Genomic DNA, 22,023 nt, shown 5'->3' on the forward strand with positions numbered 1-22,023 from the left:
TATTGTTATCTTTATACCTAAAGTAGTCAGATACATCCATTAAAATAAAAAGAGATTAATATATTTTGAAGATGCAAAACTTCTTGGGCAAATTCTAGCAAATCACATCCAATAATAAATATTTAAAAATATAGCATTAAAAAATAAAAAGAAAAAACTACAACATGACTGTGGGTTTTGACCCATGAATAAATGTAAACATATGAAAGTCAAACAACTCAGTTCATCACATTAACAATGTTCAAAAAGAAAATTACACAATGATCTCTAGATGCAGAAAAGCAATTCATAAAATCCAATGTACATTCTGAATTAAAACTTTCTGAAGAACAGAAACAAACAAATTTCCTCAGTCTAATAGATGGCATCTATGAAAACCTTACAGTAAACAATACATTTAATGGTGAAAGACTAATTTTTTTTAGACAAAAAAGCCAGACTAATGAGAAGTATATATTGTATAATTCTATTGCTGCAAAAGTCTAAAAGAGAACCATGAATCAAATAGCAGAACAACAATCGTTTAAGGATGATGGGAGGGTATAGTGCTGAGAAAGTAGGTAGGGAGAAACTACAAAGTGCCAAGAAAAATCTTCTAAGGTTGATGGACTTATTATTTATCTTGTGGCTTTTCAGGTACATAATGTCAAAATCCATTCAATTATACAATTAAATGTGCAGTTTTACCTCAATTATACATTCACAAAGAACAAAAGACTACATGGCTGCATGCCGCATACATGTAAGCTCTTTTTTTTTTTGTTTCAAATAAATGGGTCAGTATTGGATTATATACAAGGTTTATGCAAAAAAGAGATATAAAGATCTAACCAGAGAATCCATACTAAAACTAAGGCCTTGGTCCTGTTTCAAAAGATATTTATACACTTTTGAGTTAAAATGTTTAAATTCTGCTAAAATCTCAGTTATATATAAACACACACCTACACACAAAATTTCTTATGTTAAACTACCGCTTTATATTAATTTATCAACTACAGTTTCAAATCTATCTGAAAACAGTGCTTCTATTGGAGTGTATCTACCTATACATATACTGCATCTAAGTAACAGAAATATAGGTACACATACAATCTATTAATTTTATGTCAAATATGCTTTTATAATGTAGTATTTTCAAAGTTTTATGACTTCACAGAAAGACAAACTAAACTCATTCGTAATGTAGTATGACAAAAAATATTTCGCTAACAATTCCTTTCTTATTCTTGTCCTCTTTCTTCTTAACAGACATGTTTAAAAAAGATTAGTCATTAATTTGATCATTAAACAAGACAGTAAGTAACACAGATCAAGAAGTAAAGCATTTAATTTTTTTCAAATGTGAAAACATATCTTATTAAGGCTACATTAATTTAATAATCACATAAATATTCTATTAGTACAAATGCCAAGTCCATAGGCTGCCTCCAATAGTAGACAGTTTGAGATTGGAAGAATGTGGCAGTAATAAGTGCATATTCTCCACATGTCATTTACATAGCATTTATAGCCACAGTTGTTTTCCAGAAAACAAAAGTAATAATTAGTAGAGTATTATGGCTTTACAGTTAGTCTGTTACAAATAAGCAATAATTAAGGTAAAGACTTTCTAAATGACTTTAAAAATCCCTTACCGGTATCTATGAACAAATATGCCCTTAAAAATAGAGTTCATCATATTTTCGATTTCGTCTTGGTTTTCTTGTAGCTGGTGGGGGGAGAAAAGACAGTAAAAAATGTAAATTGAAAAACTGGCCATTTTATTTGGAATGAACATTTCCAACTGTTTTAAAGTCCTTGTTATTATCTATCCTTTCTCTCATTATGCAATAGATGTTTGAAATAACCAGTATACTTGCATTATTTCTACAGCTTTATCACCTTAAATCTCTTGCTGTCTCTATCTAGACATGGATTAGCTGGGAATGGTAGTGAATATCTCTGTAATTTAAAGGACTCAGGAGCCTGAGGCAGGAGGAATTTAAGTTTGAGGCCAGTTGCAGCAACTTAGCAAGATCCTCCGCAACTTGGTGAGACCCTGTCTACAAATAAAAAAATAAGAACAACTGGGGATTGAAAAAGAACTCAGTAGTGCCTCTAGGTTCAATCCCCATTTATTGAAAAGAAAAGAAACAAGAAGAAAAAATAGATATATACTACACAATGACTAACAAGGTAAAGTGATCAGGCTCCTATCTCCAAAGTATCATCTGCTTTGTGAATAGGCCTAAATTTCTACACATCTCACCAAATCAGGTCTTTGGCTTGGTGTTGTTTTCCTTAGATAAGGGATCATCAGTGATCAATATATCTGTCATTCTACAAGAACTTCCTACTCCATCTAAAGTATCCAAATATTACTTTCCATCTGAGTAATTCACAACTGAAAGTAGGCCAAGTTCCTCAATTAGGAGGCATAAGAGAAAACAGTGGTGTAATGGAACAAAATAAACTACTACAGGAAAGATAAGTTTCAGGCAACATCAGTGATCAGAGATAAAGTTTATTTACTACTCAAAAGCAGTGCTATAACATGACAATTGATATGGTATTTATTATTCCAATTTATCTTATCATTTGCTGTATAATAATGTCCAGTGACATATTTGCTATTGCTAAAAACATGATAATAAAATTCCTTCAGATTTATTCTTTGCTGTATGCTATTTCAGATTTTACTAAGTTTGAGAACAGAGAAAGATGTTCCTTAAGATGGTATTATATCCTGATCAATCCATTTTAAGTTTAAAATATTGTTAAGTCAGCAATGCATTTAACCTATCAAATATCACAGCATCACCTTACCTACCTTAAATGTGCTCACAACACTTAAACTAGTAGCCTACTGATGGGCAATCATTTAACACAAAGCCTATTTTATAATAGAGTGTTGAACATCTAATGTATACACATAGATGGGCATTTTGTAGCCATGATGGGATAAAAAAACTGACAACACAATATCCAAAAAACTACTGGCAATACAGTATACCTCAGAGAGTATTATGATTGTGTAGCTGAATGTGAACCACTACTGTCCAGCATCAGGAGAGAATGAGTATGGTATTATATGTACTACTAGCCTGAAAAAAATGAAAAATAAAATTTGAAGCAGAGTTTTATGCTAAATATATATGGCTTTCGCTCTACTGTAAGGTAAGAATAATTTTAAGTAATATCATCATATAGGCACCATTTGTATTTTTTGAGTAAATCATTCAAATTATGGTAACTTATTGAAATTATAAAAATTCCTTTTGCTTTATTAATTACTATAGAAAACTGATTCATAAGAGTCCTACATTTTATGGGCTGAAGTTGTAGCTCAGTGGTAGAGCACTTGGTTAGCATATGTGAGGCACTGGGTTTGATTCTCAGTACCGCATATAAATAAATAAAGATCCACCAACAATTAATAATAGCATTGAAAAAAAAAAGAAGAGTCCTACATTTTAGTTGGCAATACTTAATAAAGCCCTGTTCCAATATTTACCTCCACAACATTTCAAGCATAATGTGTTAGGGGTTAAAACATGTTCTTCAAAAATTTGTACAATTAAGTTGTAATGCACAGTAACTCAAAATATGGCCTTATTTAGAAACAAGGTTGTGACAAAACAATTCTTAAAAATGGGGTCACACTAGAGTAAGGCAGGCCTCTAATTCAACATGACTTGTACTGGTTATAAATAGAACAGATGTAAAGACAGACAAACATATACAGGAAGAACATCTGGAGTCATGCTCTTAGGAGAGAAGCCTAGAAAATATCTTTCCCTAACGCCTTGAGAGAACATGGTCTTGTCAACACCCTGATCTTGGATAGCTATCATCCAAAAGTACAAGAAAATAAATTTCACTTGTTTAAATTACTCAGATAGTGGTACTTCATTCCAGCAGTCCTATAAAACTTATACAAAATGGATAATAAAGATATTCGAGAGGGCTAGGGATGTGGCTCAAATGGTAGCGTGCTCGCCTGGCATGAGTGTGGCCTGGGTTTGATCCTCAGCACCACATACAAATAAAGATGTTGTGTCTGCTGAAAACTAAAAAATTATTAAAAAGATATTCTCTCTCTCTCTCTTAAAAAATATATTAGAGACACATTGCTTTTTCTTACCCATGAATAACACATTACTCATACACACACACACACACACACACACACACACACACACAAATTCCTTTTCAGCAATGTGATACTCTTTTCTCAAGTTAAAAGGTAGATTATTACAAATCTAAAAATTTTACTTCCAATTAGATGATAAAAATGTTCCTATTAAAAATCCAGTTTTAAAATTTTTCAACATATATATGTAATGTTATTCTAAGCCAGGTGCAGTAGTTCACACCTGTAATCCCAGTTGTTTGGAAGGCTGAGGCTCACAAGTTCCAGGCCAGGCTCATCAACTTAGCAATACCCTGTCTCAACATAAAAAATACAAAGGGCTGGGAATGTAGTTCAGTGGTAAAGCATCTCTGGTTTTAATCTCCAGTACCCCAAAGAAAAAAAAAAACAGTCTAAAACTGGGCCCAATGGAAGGAGGTATAGTTCATTGGTAGAAAGCCTGCCTAGCTTGCATGAGTTCCTGGGTTCAATCATAAGCACAGCAAAAAACAAAAGAAAACAACAAATGAACAACAACAAACAAAATCTGGACCAACCTAATTTACAGTAATACCTTATATATCAGCAGGCTTTGGCTTTCTCCTAGAAACACAACTTTTATGGCCTACAGTTATGACTTAAGTATTTACTGTGCTTTCTGAGTCCATACCCTGACAACCTTTCTAAGGTTCAGACAGCCTTCTTTTGAAAATTGATTTGTCTATGATCTTTGTCTACCTCAGAAGGCACTTAGCCAATCAGCAATGAACATTCCAGTTTTATCTGAGAACTCTGAGATCAAACAAATTAAAAATAAATTTTAAAAATAGTAGAGGATAGGAAGGGCAGCAGAATACAACATACACTAGTATGGCAGTATGTAAAAAAGTGGATGTGTAACCGATGTGAATCTGCAATACGTATACGGGGTAAAAATGGGAGTTCATAATCTGCTTGAATCAAATGTATAAAATATGATACGTCAAGAGCTTTGTAATGTTTTGAACAACTAATAATAATAAAAATATAAACCTTTCTGCACAGAACAAAGAAAAATTACTTATATTTACTACATATTCCATCAGTTACAATGAAATTTACTTACCTCTTTACGTTTCTGAAGTAGTAATTCCAACCTTTCATTGGCTCTTTTCCCAATCATTTTATTTCTCTCAGCTTCATACTGTCTCTGTGTATTATCCTGATGAATACTGAGGTTTAAGGCAACATTCACCAGAGCAGTCATGAGCTTCATGGCTATGAAATATAAGAAATATTATAATATTCACCTACAAAACATACTTTCATCCAAAAGATTACAAATTTATAAAGCAAATGAATAAAAGATAAAAATACGATTTGTTTTATAACTCAGGGAAATTTAAACTTTTCAAAATGGTAATTTTATAGAAATAAACTCATCTTTTTTAGTCTTGAACATAATTTTCTCTTCCTCAAGAAAAAAATCTATTGGGCTTGTTAACATTGCCTAGTTAAAAAGAGCTTCATCCTAATTATCAGCCAGAAATATTTAAGCAGCATCTTAAACAATCTCTTCCCTCTACTTCCAAATACAAACACCTTAGCGTTGGCATACTAATCAAGCTTATATCTCTCTTCTGACCACCAGATCTGTGTGTACAAATGTTTCCTTAATGCCTTTATGTACATACATCAAGGTCCCTTAAATGTTTACAATTTATGATCCTTGTTTCACCAAAGATGGTCTTCTCCCTCTTATTCTCACTTCAGTGAGCTGCACAATTTTCAACTCCAAAAAAAAAAAAAAAAAAAAACAAAAAAACTGATCATATTGAACTCTTTAAAAAATGCATTCTGTGAATTTCCAATTAAGATACTCTCTTCAGTCACAGTGTTAATGTACTCTTAAATGTTCACCTGGTATTTGTAAATCCTATTAAATATTTTCAAACTTCTGTTTGTAAATCATCTGTTCAACAAGTATGAACATGAATCTCAAATTTTTATTTGTCTATTCATTCATACTTGTCTTCACTGTTGAGACAGAGTATGGGAAATACTGGTAAACAAATAAGACAGTCTGTGTTGGTAAATAATTTCCCTTTTTGTTCCTTTTAGGTAATTCATCCACAAATATAAATGTTCACTAATAAAAAATGAGCTGTCCAGTGCTTTAGAACTGATTCACATATCTGCTAACATATCAATTTAACTAAAAATGAGCATACATTTCTTTTAAAATTCTATTTCCTTTTAATTACATATATAACATACATAATGCTGGATTGATGTCTATTTACTTATCTATTAATCTATTATTGATCTATCTGCTTACTCCCAATGTTCTTCTTAAACTGTATATTTTGGCCAGTTTCATGTCAACACTGTTTGTTGCTGCCCTAAAACCAAAATATAAAACAAAAATCCTGAAAACAAACACATTTAAGTTAATGACAATTTAGATATGCATCTAATACTTCTTTTCCTGAGATATGATATTACAAATAATACACTGAGAAACATTCTTGTGTTTCAAAATACAAGCTAGTGTTTTGCAGGTTTATTTATACATTGTCAACAGTAGAATATGTGACTTACAAATAAAGGTTAAAAAAAAGTCTTTTTAAATTAATCTGTATTAGAAAGGAAAACAGCTCAAAGACAGAAGGATCTGGGACAAACCATCTGAGTGAGTCATTCTGAGCACACAAAGGGGTTCAGTATAAACTTCTGGATCTCTAAAGCAAAATGAACTGAAGATCAAGGATTTGGAAAGAATTAAAACTAACACATAAACTCTGCCTGGAATTACCAGTGGAAAATGAGGCACAGATTTTCTTGAGTTTAGTCATTTTTGCTTTCAGCTATGTATCTTTTTATGAATCCTGATACTAAACTCTGTTATGAAATGACTCTCCTCTCAGCTCAGATATATAAACAAAAAAATAATCAACCTACGACAATAAACAAAAAATGCAAAATGAGCAAACATTTTCAGGAAAGTGCCATATATAATATAATTTACTCTTTGAGTTAAAATATTTCTACATCTGTAAATTTAAGACTTCACCAAAAGTTTTAGTTTTCTTATCAACACATAAACAAATAGATCAAGAATAGCCTTCTACTTTTATGAGATAGTTACAACTTGACAATTATGTTTTCTTTAGTCCCCTGAAAACGACTGATTAATGCATAGAGTATTTATTAAATTTTACTAGCATTACCAAAAAAATTTTTTCATAAAGTAGTAATCCAACGGGATTTAGCCTTCATATTATGACAGAGGGTTTGAAGTGCCTTGTTCTTCTCTACCAAAGAGAATAATATTTCATTTAGTTTTTACATTTTTAACTGTGGGTTATAGAATGATGAACATAATCTAGTACTGTGCTGAGAGTATGGTCGGCAAACAGCTGCTTACCAAAAAAGGTTTATTATAAGGACACTGTAAGTACAAATTTGAAAGTGCTTAGAAATTTTGATAGCAATCTGACAGTATGTTGTAGCTAATAAAATGACACTAATAAATACATATTTCATTTTTCCTAAATTCTATTTGATTGCATTTTACAAAAGTACTAGTTTGTGACAGATTGGTAAACAAAACTCTTTTTTTTACTCCACATAGTTCACAAAGCACTTATTTAGTGCTTCCTCACTTACATATCAACCCAATATATACTAAGCATTGGTTGATGTGTTAGAGATACAAAAATGAACAAACAAAGCACCTGACTCTACTTGAGAGTAAAAGTGGAGGAAAAAAAAACAAATAGGAGAAGAGTGAAGGAGAGCTGAAAATCTTTTGCTTAAAATGCTAAATAATAATTTAAAAGTAAAGTGGTGATGGCTTAGATTAAGGTGGCAGCAACAGGTAGAAAAAAATGATTACATATAATGTATATTTTAACACTGTAGGTGAAAAAATTTTAAAAATTATAATGAAAAAAATTTAAAAATTATAATAAAGGAAATCAGAGAAATAGAAGCAACAAAGGTACCTAAAAAGTGCTCCCACCCCGGCTAATTATGTATTTAAGTGGCAATATCCAATAGGTAAAACGTTTGGAAGTTGCTATCAAAGACATTGGTATTTAGAGCTATAAAACTGGACGGCACAAATATTTAATGAAAAATTACTGGCCAAAGGAAAAAATATCAGGTATGATTTGTTTGTTGTAAAGAAAATCCTGCCCTGGGGCTGGGGTTGTGGCTCAGTGTTAGAGCAGTTGCTTAACATGAGTGAGGCACTGGGTCAGATTCTCAGCGCAGCACATAGAATGAATAAAATAAAGGTCAATCAACATCAAAAAAAAAAAAAAAGAAAGAAAGAAAAGAATTTTTTTTTTTTTAAAAAAAGCTTGCTCTGTGTGTGTGTGTGTGTGTGTGTGTGTGTTGTGGGTGTGTGTGTTTTAAGGGGGGAGAGCCAAAATGCCTGATGTTATTTATATTACAAAATCATTTAGCAGAAAGAATAAATATGTCACTTATTTTCATATACCAAACAGTCTTCTAAGCTCTTTGCACGTATGTATTCAGATCAGCTAAGAGACAGTGGTTACACAGCCAGTGACTGGTAGAAAATTTGATTACAAGCAGATTTGTTCCATATTCCAAGCTCCCAATCATTATACCACACTGCCTCTCACTGAACCTGTATTTGCTATTATACACATAAAATATTTTTGAAACTAGAAATTTTAGTTTTCTTCAGGGAAAAGAATTTGAGATTGGGATAGATAAGTAGTATGTCACCATGTAACATTTTTTACTTTGAATATGAACTCTTGAATATTATGCCTCTCAGAAAGATTATATTTTCAGAAAAATAATTAAACCATGGAACTGTGTTATGGTTGGTATCTGAAATGTTCCTCCAAAGGGTAATGTGTTGAAAGTTTGGTCTGTAGCTTTGGGAGTGATAGAAACTTTAGGAGATGGTGCCTAGTTGAAGGAGGTAGGTCACTGGGGAATAACTTTGGAGGGTATATTTTTCCCCCAACATTCTTCTCCAAGCACCCTGCTCTGTCTGTGCTTCCTAGCTGCCAGCAGATGAGCAGCTTTGCTCTATCATGCCCTTTCACCATGATGTACTGCCTCAATAAGCTCCAAAACAACTGAACTGTCTGACCATAAACTCACTGTAAAATCATAAGTCAAAATGGTTTGTATTTGACTTTCTCAGGTACTTTGTCGCAGTGAACAAAAAGTTAACACAAGGGATGGGGCTGTACCTCATTGATGAGGCACTACATAAAAATAAATAAAAATATTGCGTCTAACTACAACTAAAAAAAAAAAAGAAAAAAATTAACACAAACTATTTTTCACTTTATTCATTACTTAATAAAAAAACCTGAAGACTGAGTCTTAAAGATAATTCAATATGTGCAGTTTAGTTAAAACCTATAGGATAATACTTGTTTCCAGGAAACATGCAAAGACAGTGTTCCAAGAAAAAAGAAAGGTGACATCCGTGAGTTGCTCAATGACCTAGGCAATGAGAAGATAACTGCTAAAGATACAAAATCAACATAACCCTTCCTATATATCAATAATGAATATACAGAGACTCAGGAAAATAATTTGATTTACAATACTCCCCATACTCCCCCCCACCCCACCCCCCAAAAAAAACCAGCACTAGGAATAAATCGAACCAAGGAAGTGAAAGACTTCTACAATGAAAATTACAGAACGCTGAAGAACTGAAGATACAAGGTAGAAGAGCTCCAGTGAAAGGAAGAATTAATATGTTAAAATGGTCATACTATCAAAAGCAAAGTAGAGATTTAGTGAAATCCCAACCAAAATACAAATGACATCATTTATTGAATTAGGAAAAACAAAAAGTCTTAAAATTCAGTTAGAAGAATAAAAGACACAGAATAGTCAAAGCAATTCTAAGCCAAAAAAAAAAAAAAAAAACAATGCTGGAGAGGAATCACAATAAATGAATTCAAGTTATACCTGAGTTATAGAAATATAAACTGCATAGTACTGACATAAAAACAGACCCATAGGCCAATGGAAGAAAATAGAAGACCCAGACAAACCCAAAAAGATATAGTCATGGATAGCAAAAACATACACAGGAGACAAGATAGCCTTTTTAACTAATGGTGCTAGGAAAACTGGATATCCATATGTCTAAGAATGAAACTCTATTCCTATCTCTTACCCTGAACCAATATCAATTCAAAAGGGACCAAAAGCTAGAAATTAGACCAGAAACTTTGTAACTGCTGGAAGAAAATGTAGGGTCAACATTCTCATAAAGGTACAGGCAAGAACTTTTTCTACAGATTCCTAAAGTTCAGAAAATAACACGAAGAAATAATAAATGGAACAGCATCAAATTTAAAAAGCTTCTGCACAACAAAGAAAACAAGAGTGTGAAGAGAAAAGCTTTGTTAGCTACTCTTCTGACAGAAGGTTTAATATCTAGACTATATAAAGGACTAAAAAAAAAAAACCCAAACAATAGATGAAAAAAATAAACTAAACAGACACTTCTTAAAAGAAGTAGTACAAATGGTCAACAAATATAGCAATGAGGAAATGCAAATCAAAAATACACTGAGATTTCATCTTGTTCAAAATTAGAATGGCAGCCATCAAGAATAAAAAAAAAACAACAAATGGAAAAAATGTGTGGGGAAATGAATACTTTTACACTCTTGGTAACACTGTAAATTAGTATAATCACTATGGAAATCAGTATGAAGTTTCCTCAAAAGACTATGGAATAGAACCATCGTATGACCCAGCTATTCACTTTTTGATGTATATCTAAAAGATTTAAAACCAGCATACATCAGGAATACAGCCACATCAATGTTTATAGCAGCACAATTTCAATAGTCAAGCTATGGAACCAACCTAGGAGCCCTTCAACAGGGCTCAAGAAAAATGAGGTATATATATACATGCAATGGAGTACTAGCCATAGAGAATGAAATTATGGCATTTGCCAGCAAATGATGAAAATGGAGACTATCGTGCTAAGTGAAATAAGCCAGTCTCCAAAAATCAAAGGTCAAATATTTTCTCCAATAAGTATACGCTAATCCAAACTAGGCAGGCATGATGTGTGTGTGTGTGTGTGTGTGTGTGTGTGTGTGTGTGTGTGTTTAACAAAGAAAGAAAGAAAAGAGAAAAAAGGGGAGAAATTTTATCACAAAAAAAGGAAAGATCATTCAATGCAGCAGACAAAGGTGGTTGAGGCGGAGGAGGAAAGAAGGATAGGAAAAGGGAAGAACAGTGGAATGAATCTGACTGAACTTTCGTATGTATACATACATGAATACACCACAGTGAATCCCAACATCAAGTATATCTATAAGACACTAATTTTAAAAAAACTATAAATTACAGATGGTTGAACAGTAGGAGATAGGGAGGGGAACAAAAAGAGGGGGAAAAGGTCAAGGGGAAAAGTGCTAGGGGCTAAATTAAAGCAAGTTATATTCCATTTTTTTGTGATTAATGCCAAAATATATCCTAATATTATATGGAAAATGAATAATTAAAAAAAAAAGACTAGGAATGAAACCACCCTATGTTCCACCAATACCACTTCTTGATTTTTATGCCAAAGAATTAAAGTCATCATACTACAGCAACATATGCATACCCTTGTTTATAGCAGCATAATTCGCATAGCCAAATTATACAACCAGAATAAAAGCAGATGAATGGAGAAAGAAAATGTGTATATATACACAATGGAGTTTTATTCAGGGACTAAAATGAAATAATGTAATCTGGTGGTAAATGAATGGAACTGGAGGACATCATGTTGAGTGAAATAAATCAAACTCAGGAAGTCTGATGTTTTCTCCCTTATGTAGATGCTTGTGAAAAAAAAAAAGAAGAAAAAAATTTGGTAAAGGTTGTATGAAATTAGAAAGGAGACGAGTAAACACAGGAAAGGGACCAGGGGAAGGAAAAGGAAAGGGAAAGAGATACTGGCAATCGTGCATGAACATGTAACAAAAAATCCTACTGTTATGTATATTATAATGCACCTTAATAAAAGGGGGGGGGGAATCTACCAATCAGAGAAGGTAACTGCTAACTAGGCGACAACACAGGCAGTGTAGTGGTAGAAACAGAAACTTGACAGGAGGAGGTACAAAGAGAGTTATGAGGATACTGAGTAAAATAGTACATATAAATAATTCTTTGTGATTTGTGGCATAGAAAAGGAGCGATGAGAATGTAGCTGAGGGGCATGAGGAAACAAGGGATTTGTGATAATCAGTCTTATATATCAATTTTTGCTAGATTACCTTGGTCAGATATTTAATCAAACACTAATCAACTTATTACCTTGAAGGTATTTTGTAGATATGATTAATATCTAAATTCAGCTGATTTTAAACAAAGGAGATTTAATGTGAGTGGGCCTCACACAATTAGTTGTGGGTTTAAAAGAAAAAACAAACTTCTCAAAAGAAATTTCTGACATCTGCAGCATAAAATACTGAGCTTCTGGCCTGCCTTACAGATCTGATTCAATGCAGTATAATTCCTGATTGAGTTTCCAACTTGTTGGCTGGCTTTTCTACAGATTTCAATTTGCCAGCTCATAATTGCATAGAGTCAATTTACTTAAGTATGTATGTATTGGGGTGCGTGTGTGTGTGTGTGTGTGTGTGTGTGCATGTAAATAGACGTATAGATATTACAACTATTGTAGCCAGACAGGTAGGTTTAATCCTTGTATAATCCTCTTCTGATTGTTTCCATTAAAGAACAAGATAATCAACTAAGTGTGAAGATAAGATAGGAGGTTTTATAGTTTTGAGGTAAGGCATAACCTTGTAAGGAAGTGCAAATAACTCTAGAATGAAATATCATAGAGTTTACTAGGCAGCATTAAAAAGGTTCCATTGACAGATTAACAGAAAATCCAGCCATTATAGTTAGGTTTCCTCTCCAGTCACTTTCAGGTACTCTGATGCAAGTGTGGTGCATGTGGAGATACAGGGTTTTCTAGGGAGTATGAAGAAGGGAGACAGAGGCAAGAAATTGAGGGTATAAAGAAGGATGTGATTATAATAAATGATGAAAGGAAAAAAGAGATAGATATTGTATGAAGAATATTAAAAATACTGGGATGGAACTGCAAATTGGTGCAACCACTATGGAAAGTAGTATGGAGATTCCTCAGAAAACTTGGAAAGGAGCCACCATTTGACCCAGCTATCCCACTCCTCGGTTTATACCCAAAGGACTTAAAATCAACATATTATAGTAATGCAGCCACTCTATGTTTAAAGAAGCTCAATTCTCAATAGCTAAACTATGGAACCAACCTAGGTGTCCTTCAATAGATGAATGGATTAAAAAAAGGGGTATATATACTCAATGGGATATTACTCAGCTTTAAAGAAGAATGAAATTATGACATTTGCTAGTAAATAGATGGAGTTGGAGAATATCATGCTAAGCGAAATAAGCCAATCCGAAAAAAACCACAGGCCAAATGTTTTCTCTAATATAAAGATGCTAATTCACAATAAGAGAAGAAGAATGTTACCTTAGACTAGGTAGAGGGAAGTGAAAAAAGGGGAGGAAAGGGGATTTAGGGATAGGAAAGATAATGGAATGAAACAGTCATTATTACTTTATGTATGTTTGTGACTGCATGACCAATGATTCTATAACATGAACAGTCAGAAAAATGAGAAATTATATCCCATCTATAGATATTAAAGTGCATAAATGCATTCTACTATCATGTATAACAAATTAAAACAAATAAAAAATTAAAAAAAAAACTGTGTAAAAGTATTTCAGGACCAAATAGAAGAAAAACAGTAGATGAGTAGGAAAACAGAAAAAAACACTACACTGCCCTTGGCTGTTCTAAAACTCATAGGTTCAAGTGATTTTCCCAAGTGGGGAGGGGACTATAGGCACATGTTACTATATCTAGTGTCTAAAAATGTTTGATAATGGGACACATTAGATTATTAAGAGAGGGTTGATAATACTTAATTTTGCATAAGCCTTACTATAAAAAGCTTAGGTTAAAAGGGGGCTATGATAAACTTCATCATTTTCAAATGATAAAGATTTAACTAATTGGGACTGGGGTTGTGGCTCAGGGTAGAGCACTTGCCTAGCATCCATGAGGCACTGGGTTCAATCCCCAGCACCCACATAAAAATAAACAAACAAACAAATACGCAAGCAAATAAAAGTATCGTATCCATCTACAACTAAAAAACTATTTTAAAAAAAGATTTAACTAATCCCTTTATCCCTTTAAATTTGAAGCAAAATAGGAAGGAGAAAAGATTTTTCATCTTCAAAGAATCCAGAAAATACCTGCAGTCTCAAATCACAAATACATGAATAGCAAGGAGACAAGGAGGGAACATTCAAATCAAAGAAAGGGGTAGAAAAATCATGACAGCTATTATCTGTGAAACAAAAAGCCATTTTGCTCTGTAAAATGCAGAAACAGACTGCATCTGTTCCACAGAAGATGGAAAGTGATATAGTCTGTAAAATATGCAATTAAATTCCCATGTCCTCACCAAACCTAGGCAGCCTGGCAATTTTTCTACCACATACTTATTTTGGAAGTCCAGACATTTATTTCTTGAGGAAAATAAACCAGAGATTTGGAATCATCATATATATACATAATACATATGCATACATACATACACACACACATATATGATTCACATTCACAATTATATGTGATGTGCAGAATGTCAAGCACTTCCTCATCCTACCCAACTCCAAAATGTCAAGACAGCCATTATACATGCTTCTGCAAAGAAGCTGATCTTCTACAGGAGAAAAAAAATATTACCAAAGCCAACATCTGAGGACCTATAATGAAAACATTAGTTTACCACTAGACAACCCCACAATGATGTCCACCAATCTGGAAAAAACATACACCAGAGTATAGCACTGTAAAATTTCAGAATACTAGGAACAAGTATCAAAATGTAAAAGTTTCTAGAGACAAGAAACAGGATCACTGCTTGGCAGAGCAGCTCAAGACTGTTATCCCAGTGGCTGGGAGACTGAGACAGGAGGATTCCAAGTTTGAGGCCAGCCTCAGCAACTTAGTGAGATGCTGTCTCAAAATTAAAAAATTAAAAGGGTTAAGGATGTGGCTTAGTGGTTAAGTGCCCCCCCCAGTTCAATAGAGAGGGAGGGAAGGAAGGAAGGGAGGAAGGAAGGAAGGAAGAAAGGAATGGAGGGAGAGAGGGAAGGAGAGAGGCTTGAAATATTTTAATTAATTATTTATTTGTAAAGTTGTTGATGAACCTTTATCTTATTTATTTATATGTGGTGCTGAGAACCAAACCTAGTGCCTCACACATGCTAGGCAAGCATTCTCTCACTTAGCCACAATCCCAGCACTTGAAATCTTAATAGCGAAGAACTTCTCAGGAGCAACACTGGAAAGTAGAGACAAATTCTGAAGAAAATAATTTGTAATATTTAAATCTAGATTGCAGTCAACTATTAAATAAGAGGCCAAATCCATATTTTGTAGACATGCAAAATCTCAAATATTTACTTCCCTGATATCCTTTTATTCATAAATGTATCAGATAATATCCTATACCAGAAAAGGAGACTAAATTAAGGGGAAAAAATATAATAGGGGATCTAAAAGATAAAGGATCCAAACAACAGGAAAAACAGAAAATTTATATAAATTGAGGGACATTACAATTGTAGCAAATAAGGTTATGATTTAAAAAAATTAAAAGCACATTAAAATTCTTGTTAAATAAATTTAACACTTATTTTATTTCCTTGATTTTATTTAACTTAATTTTGACCATAATTTTAAGTTTGTAAGAGTTCTGATTCTCCACGTTGTTTTAACTATATGCCAGTACTGCGACAGGATCATTGGTATTGATACTATACAGATGAAGCACAGATGTTAAGCTGCTTGTCCAAAGTCACTAAGTTAATAAATACAAGATACAAAATGTTTGTAAAGTGATTTTTAAAAACAAGGTTTATTTTAAGAAACTGGTTTCTAAAATAAAGCCGATTTTCAGAACTGTTAAAACAAACAAAAGGAATCTAAAAATCAACAAAAAGAAAAAATTTTAAATTACTCTAGACTCAAAAAAGATATTAAAATTTTAAAGTCATACTTTTCTTTTACAGATATAGTTATATGATGTGGAGGTATTTGCGGTTTTGGCCAACTGTACATTAACCAAAAAATACTACAAGGTAATGATTAACAAATATTAGAAACTTGAATTAAAGTTCTATACCTGTAGCATGGGTGAGAAAGATGAATGATAAAGTAAAATAACAGAAGGGATAAAAGTACAAGGCAATGAAAATTTGTACTTTTTAAGAAACACTTAAAAATGAGTAGGAAAAATTAAATATAAAGACAAAAATTAAAAGAGAAATTATTTATACTCTATGGTCTCTTTTTTTGGTGATGACAGATTGTACTAAACTTTTCAAGTCCTAACCATAAAAAACAAATAATCTGCCTGTTTAAGAATTATAAAATACTTAGTGAATTTAATAAACAGAATATGGGTTCTGAGAATCAATAGGTAAGTAAAATGAAAATGCATCATATTAGTATTCCTTAACAGCAATTTTTCAAAATTCACTAACTTGTTTTTTTCCCTGATTTCCCCATTAGCCATGTCTATTATTACTATAAGTAGGTATTCAAACATTCTGTATGAACACAGACAAATACTATTAGCCCTCCTGTCATTATAGAGTAAGAGCAGCAGCTTACTAAATTCTAGACACCATTCCAAACTCTCTTAATCTCTTTTAGAAAGAAGTAACTGTCATTATCTTTCCCACTTTCCATTTGAAGAAAATGAGACCAGGTAGGTTAAGATTATCCAACTAGTAAAAGGCACAGAGGAATGGGAATCCAGAAAGTCTGGCTCCAAAACCCATTCTATCAATCACTAATATATGGTTTCAGCAACTAAAAACCAAAGAAAAGAAATGTCAATATTCTAAAGCAAAATGATTTTCACCCTACTATTAATAATTAAAGCAATTTCACATACATAATGTCTTTCTTCACAGAAAAAGTTTAGAAATGCTAACTAAGAAATGTTAATAAATAATAAACCATATGCAAATATAAAATCAACCACAAGTTAACATAATAGTGTTAAACAATAAAGTATAAAGAAATATTTAATCCTTCAAGAGTTTTATCTTGAAATTTATCTTGAAACCATTTATCAAGACTGCCCTTATATAATGATCTTGACCACATTTTAAACTTTTTCCCAAACTCAATTTGGAAAAAATTAAAACAGAATCAATCACCTCATTATTAATACAGATACTTAATTCTTTATTCTCCTTTGTTCAAATAAGCATCTTCACCTTAAAAGTGAGAGGTAGCCAGCCAGTATTAGATTAATACTATCTGCAACATCATTAGAAAATTACATAGGTGAGAAAATAATGAAAAATAAAGTTAAACCAACGTTGCTCATTCTGAAAACTGCCATCTAACAAAAATTTGAAGTGAACAAGTTCTGAAGTATTGGCATACAGTTTAAAAGCAATTGCTTAAAAATGAAATAACTATAATTCTGAAAAAGATTCTTGGAAGAAATCATTATTTTCATAATTCCAAACAAAGTGCTAAATCAAAGAGAGTCCTATTTATTCATGATCATGTTTAAAAAAAAAAAAGACTTTCTCCTAAAGTATAAAAACTTCATCAAATTGGGGGAAAATGTTCCCAGTCTCAGACTATAAATCCACCAGAATTAGTGTAACAAAATGTTTCTTAGATAAGTTAAATCCACAAACTGTTCTAATATGTCCAACTGAGAGCTATTATAAGGGTACTTAGTTCTGAGGATTAAGAGTTAATAAAAACTGTACTACAATGTGAGCCTTCTTTATTAAATGGGTCAAGTAAATAAAACACTATACTTTAAATTTTCAATTAATAGAAAAGAAAAATAAGGAAAGTAGGAAATAAAATGTAACTGTTATCAGCCTGTTTCAATTTAATAATAAAAGTACTCCAAAAAGAGTTTACCTCCAATGAAAAGTTAGAATACTTATAAACTGGGATAAACAGACCTGAAGAACTACAGAATGTTGAAAACTTTTAACAAAAATGTAGTATAGAGTTTAACGTAATGCATAAACACTGATAATAGGGACACATTAGTTAATTCATAATAAGAAAGTGGGATATTTGGAAAACAGATTAAAAGTACTACTGATAAGATCACTCTAGTAACTTATGAAGCTATGGAACTCATCACATCTGTACCCTACAAAATAACTAACCTGATTGTCTCTCTTCTCAGCTAAGATATAAGCAATGTCAAGGAGCATTTTATTCCAAAGCCGATAATCATATCTGGCCATAACTGCCTTGTAACTGTCCATGCACATAGTCTTTGAAGCAGAGGATTAAATGTTCCTGCCCATTTTATCTAGTCCCCAAGACTTGTCCTGCAAAGTGAATAAAAATGATTATCTTTTAATCTATGCCTCAATACATACCACAAAAAAAAGAGGGCAAAGATGAGAACAAAAAATCCTTGACAATATGGATAATTATTGTCCAACCTAGAATTAAGTTCTCAGCAAGCCCTCTGTGCTTTGTTGAAAGAAAGGTGATTGATATGTCTCACACATTTTATTCAACTGAGCTTTAGAAGATATGATGATTAATATAGACATATGGGAATTATAGTACTATTTTGAAACAAATTTAGAGAATGACTGAAAAATAGGTTCTAAGTTTTAAAAAATCAGTATAAACAATGTTGATAACTTCCACTTTTCAATATTTGATTTTGAAAAACAATTTCAAATGCAAATAATCTACATGATGAAATTAAAAAGAGTTTGGGTGAAAACAAAAAGGCATTCATAAAGCAATTTTAAGAGCTATCATGGACACAAGTAAATAATGGGAAAAGAGACAACAAAGAACTACAAGGAAGCTACTCAACTTAAACAGAGGAAAAGCCATAATGAAAATATACAAAATTAGCAGATATAAGCAATCAAAGGGATAGTGAAAATGAGTCAACAGAAAGAACTAAAATGAATCATCATAATAAATGCAGTTAAAATACAGAAATACATCATTTACATGGCATCGAAGGACAAATGCAAATGAATTAAAGTGTGTTGTTCAAAGAATTAAGACAACATGCTATTTTTGGTTCTGGAACTGAAGACAGGGAATTGTGCCTAACCATGTCCTCTACCACTGAAATATATATCCCTAGTCCCAAGTCAATATTTTAAAAGTGAAAATATCCTGCATATTTCTATAATACAGTACTCTTTCTCTTTTCCCTTTTTTACCCCTCAGTACTAGGAACTAGAACCCAAGGGTTCTTTATCACTGAGCTACATACTCATCCTTTTTATTTTGAGACAGGGTCTTATTTAAGTGTCTGGGCTGGCCTTGAAATTTCCATCCTCTTGCTTCAGGCCGGCCAAGTCACTGGGATTAGAGGCATGCACCAAGGTGCCCAACTTCTGTTCTTAAATAGAGTTATGTGGCACAAAGTTTTCTGGATTCAAGAGAGGTAGTCTACTGCTAAAGAAGAGCCCCACATTGTTCTGAAACATAAGATTTATAAACTAACCTTTCTGTCTTTTTTGTGAATTGTCATTTCAAAACACTACCAGCACAATAGTATCTAAGGTTAATCTTCAATTTGTTGCTTATCTTTCTCTCCTGACTTTAAGAAAATAGATAATAACTTCTTTTTGAAGGCAAGTGCATTAATTTTTTTATGACAGCAACTTTGGCTTTTTAGAAGCAATTTCTACCTTATGTTTAAGTTGTGTATATTTCAAATCACTGAAGTCTTTATGCATCTGACAACCAGGTAAATGGGCATTACTGTACACAGAGAGAAGTAAGATAAAAAGAAAATAGAAAATAAAAGAAAAGAAAAAGCAGACATATGCAGAAGATATTAAAGGCCATGAAATTAGAAAGCAATGTGTAGTATCACACAACTTACTGAATAAACATTTTAATTATATTTTAAAAAATATATAACTACGTAAAAAACATTTCTCTTCCTAATAATGAAGAAGAGGATATTCTCAAAACAGAATAAACTGTGTTTGCTTTATGTTCTGAAGAGAAATATTTAACAATAAATGATATTTCTATTTTACCTTTTATATAAAGATAAAACTAAGTAAAACATCTCCCTCTCCTCTTAATGAGAAAAAAGACAATGGTAAAAGAAAATAAACTGTTTCATATTTGTTTGGCATAAAACTGTAGAACACTAATCATAGCTGTATAGAGCAAAAATAAATAAATAAAAAGAAAATTGGAAAAAATGAATGGAATATCTCAAATAACTCCAGATAATATTATCATACTGGAATTGGGTAATAGGTCAAGCCAGAAAACAACACAATATTTAATCAGGCATTTGTAGCATATAGTTCCCAAACCACCAGGATCAACATCATTTAGAAACTTGTTAAATCCTGAGGGTGAGGCCCAATAATCTGTTTCTACATGTCTTTAGATGATTCTTATGCATGCTGAGGTTTGAGAAACAATGTTTTAAATAAATGAAATACTAAAATTTAAATGCAAGATGAAATGTATTTAGTTAACCTAAATCTGGTTTGTCATGGTAAAAATTAAGATGGAAGATACACAAAGTTACTGCTACAAAAAGATGTAAGTTGGGAATATTGAAATATGTTTATATATACACATGTGCTCTCACATGCACATTCCATACATGAATGAAAAGGAACAGTCATTTTAGGTAAGCACAGTTAAAGTAGTAGAGGCAAAACAGACAATTACTCAATTAATAAAATTATCTTGTGGGAAAACAAAAAAATGAATATACTTGGCTGAAGAGGTAATAATAACTCTAAATGAAGAAAGCAAAGGTAAAAACTCATCAGTTTTTCAGATTATCTATAGTGTACCTGAATGAACTGATATTAGAGACATTAGGTCTAGATATGTTTAAGTTAGCAAAGCATTAGTTACAGAAAGAATATCTGTTTTATACTAGATAGAATTATTTAAAATATTTGCAATAAAACAATAAGCCATAAAGCAATGTAATTAAGTGGAAAAAAAACAGTGCCAATTTGGAATTTCCACTATCATTAATTGGGTTTACCAAAGAATATGGCATAGTTACCTCTTAAAATATTTTGGTTGTAAAATAAAGATGTAGGAAAACACATTCAGAAAGAAATTTACTGACACATTTTTATTTTTAAGGTTATCAGATGCCAGTTAAGTAAATAGGCTTAAACTTTACCCTAACAGATAACACAAATTACTGAGATGAATTTGGCAGAAAGTGTTATTTTCCAGAACACTGGCATTAAATTAATATTTGCTCTAAAGAAGGCTTAACTGAAATAAAATATACTTAACAAACCAAATGGAAAAGAAAGAACATGTTGGTTACTTACCAGCAAGGGTACTTGTATGCCTAAAAGCTCTGACTTGGGAGTCTGACAAACCAGTCAAAAGGGATATTACTGTATCCATCATATATTCATCATAAATAATGCTATATTGACACTGTCGAATCAGGACTCCAATAAATTCACAAAAATTTGATCGAAACTTTTTCCACTGTGGTCCAGGCATGGTAAGGGGATAATCACCACTGTCCTAAAAAGTATAAAAGAATAGTAAGTATGACATGATAGTATATTGATCAAAGGTCCCCACCCCTCCTTTTTTTGGTACCAGGAATTGAATCCAGTGGTTAAGCCCCTGGGTTAAGCCCCACTGGATTTTATATTTTATTATTTAATATTTTATTTAGAGACAGAGCTAAGTTGCTTAGGGCCTCACTAAGTTGCTAAGGCTGGCTTTGAACTCATGATCTTCCTGCCTCACCCTCCTGAGCTGCTGGGATTACAGG

At 32.3% G+C, this 22,023-nt stretch overlaps 1 protein-coding gene across 8 annotated transcripts in view; it reads right to left on the reverse strand.

Annotated features, from left to right (window-relative positions):
* Stag1 (STAG1 cohesin complex component) overlaps positions 1–22,023 on the reverse strand; it is a 360,462-nt gene that overhangs the window by 127,561 nt on the left and 210,878 nt on the right. For 6 of the 8 annotated variants that reach the window (XM_005327048.4, XM_078043362.1, XM_078043361.1 and 3 more), the window contains 3 exons: positions 21,563–21,767; positions 5,220–5,371; positions 1,638–1,711 (listed from right to left, as the gene is read on the reverse strand). In XM_005327048.4, the coding sequence (XP_005327105.1) occupies positions 1,638–1,711; positions 5,220–5,371; positions 21,563–21,767 (431 nt within the window). Of the gene's footprint in view, positions 1–1,637; positions 1,712–5,219; positions 5,372–18,412; positions 18,537–21,562; positions 21,768–22,023 lie in introns of those variants that run through there. The other 2 variants (XM_021727574.3, XM_040269835.2) reach the window with 2 other exon arrangements.

This window comes from Ictidomys tridecemlineatus, chromosome 3 (genome assembly GCF_052094955.1).
Source record: "Ictidomys tridecemlineatus isolate mIctTri1 chromosome 3, mIctTri1.hap1, whole genome shotgun sequence".
In the NCBI taxonomy this organism is placed as follows: Eukaryota; Metazoa; Chordata; class Mammalia; order Rodentia; family Sciuridae; genus Ictidomys; species Ictidomys tridecemlineatus.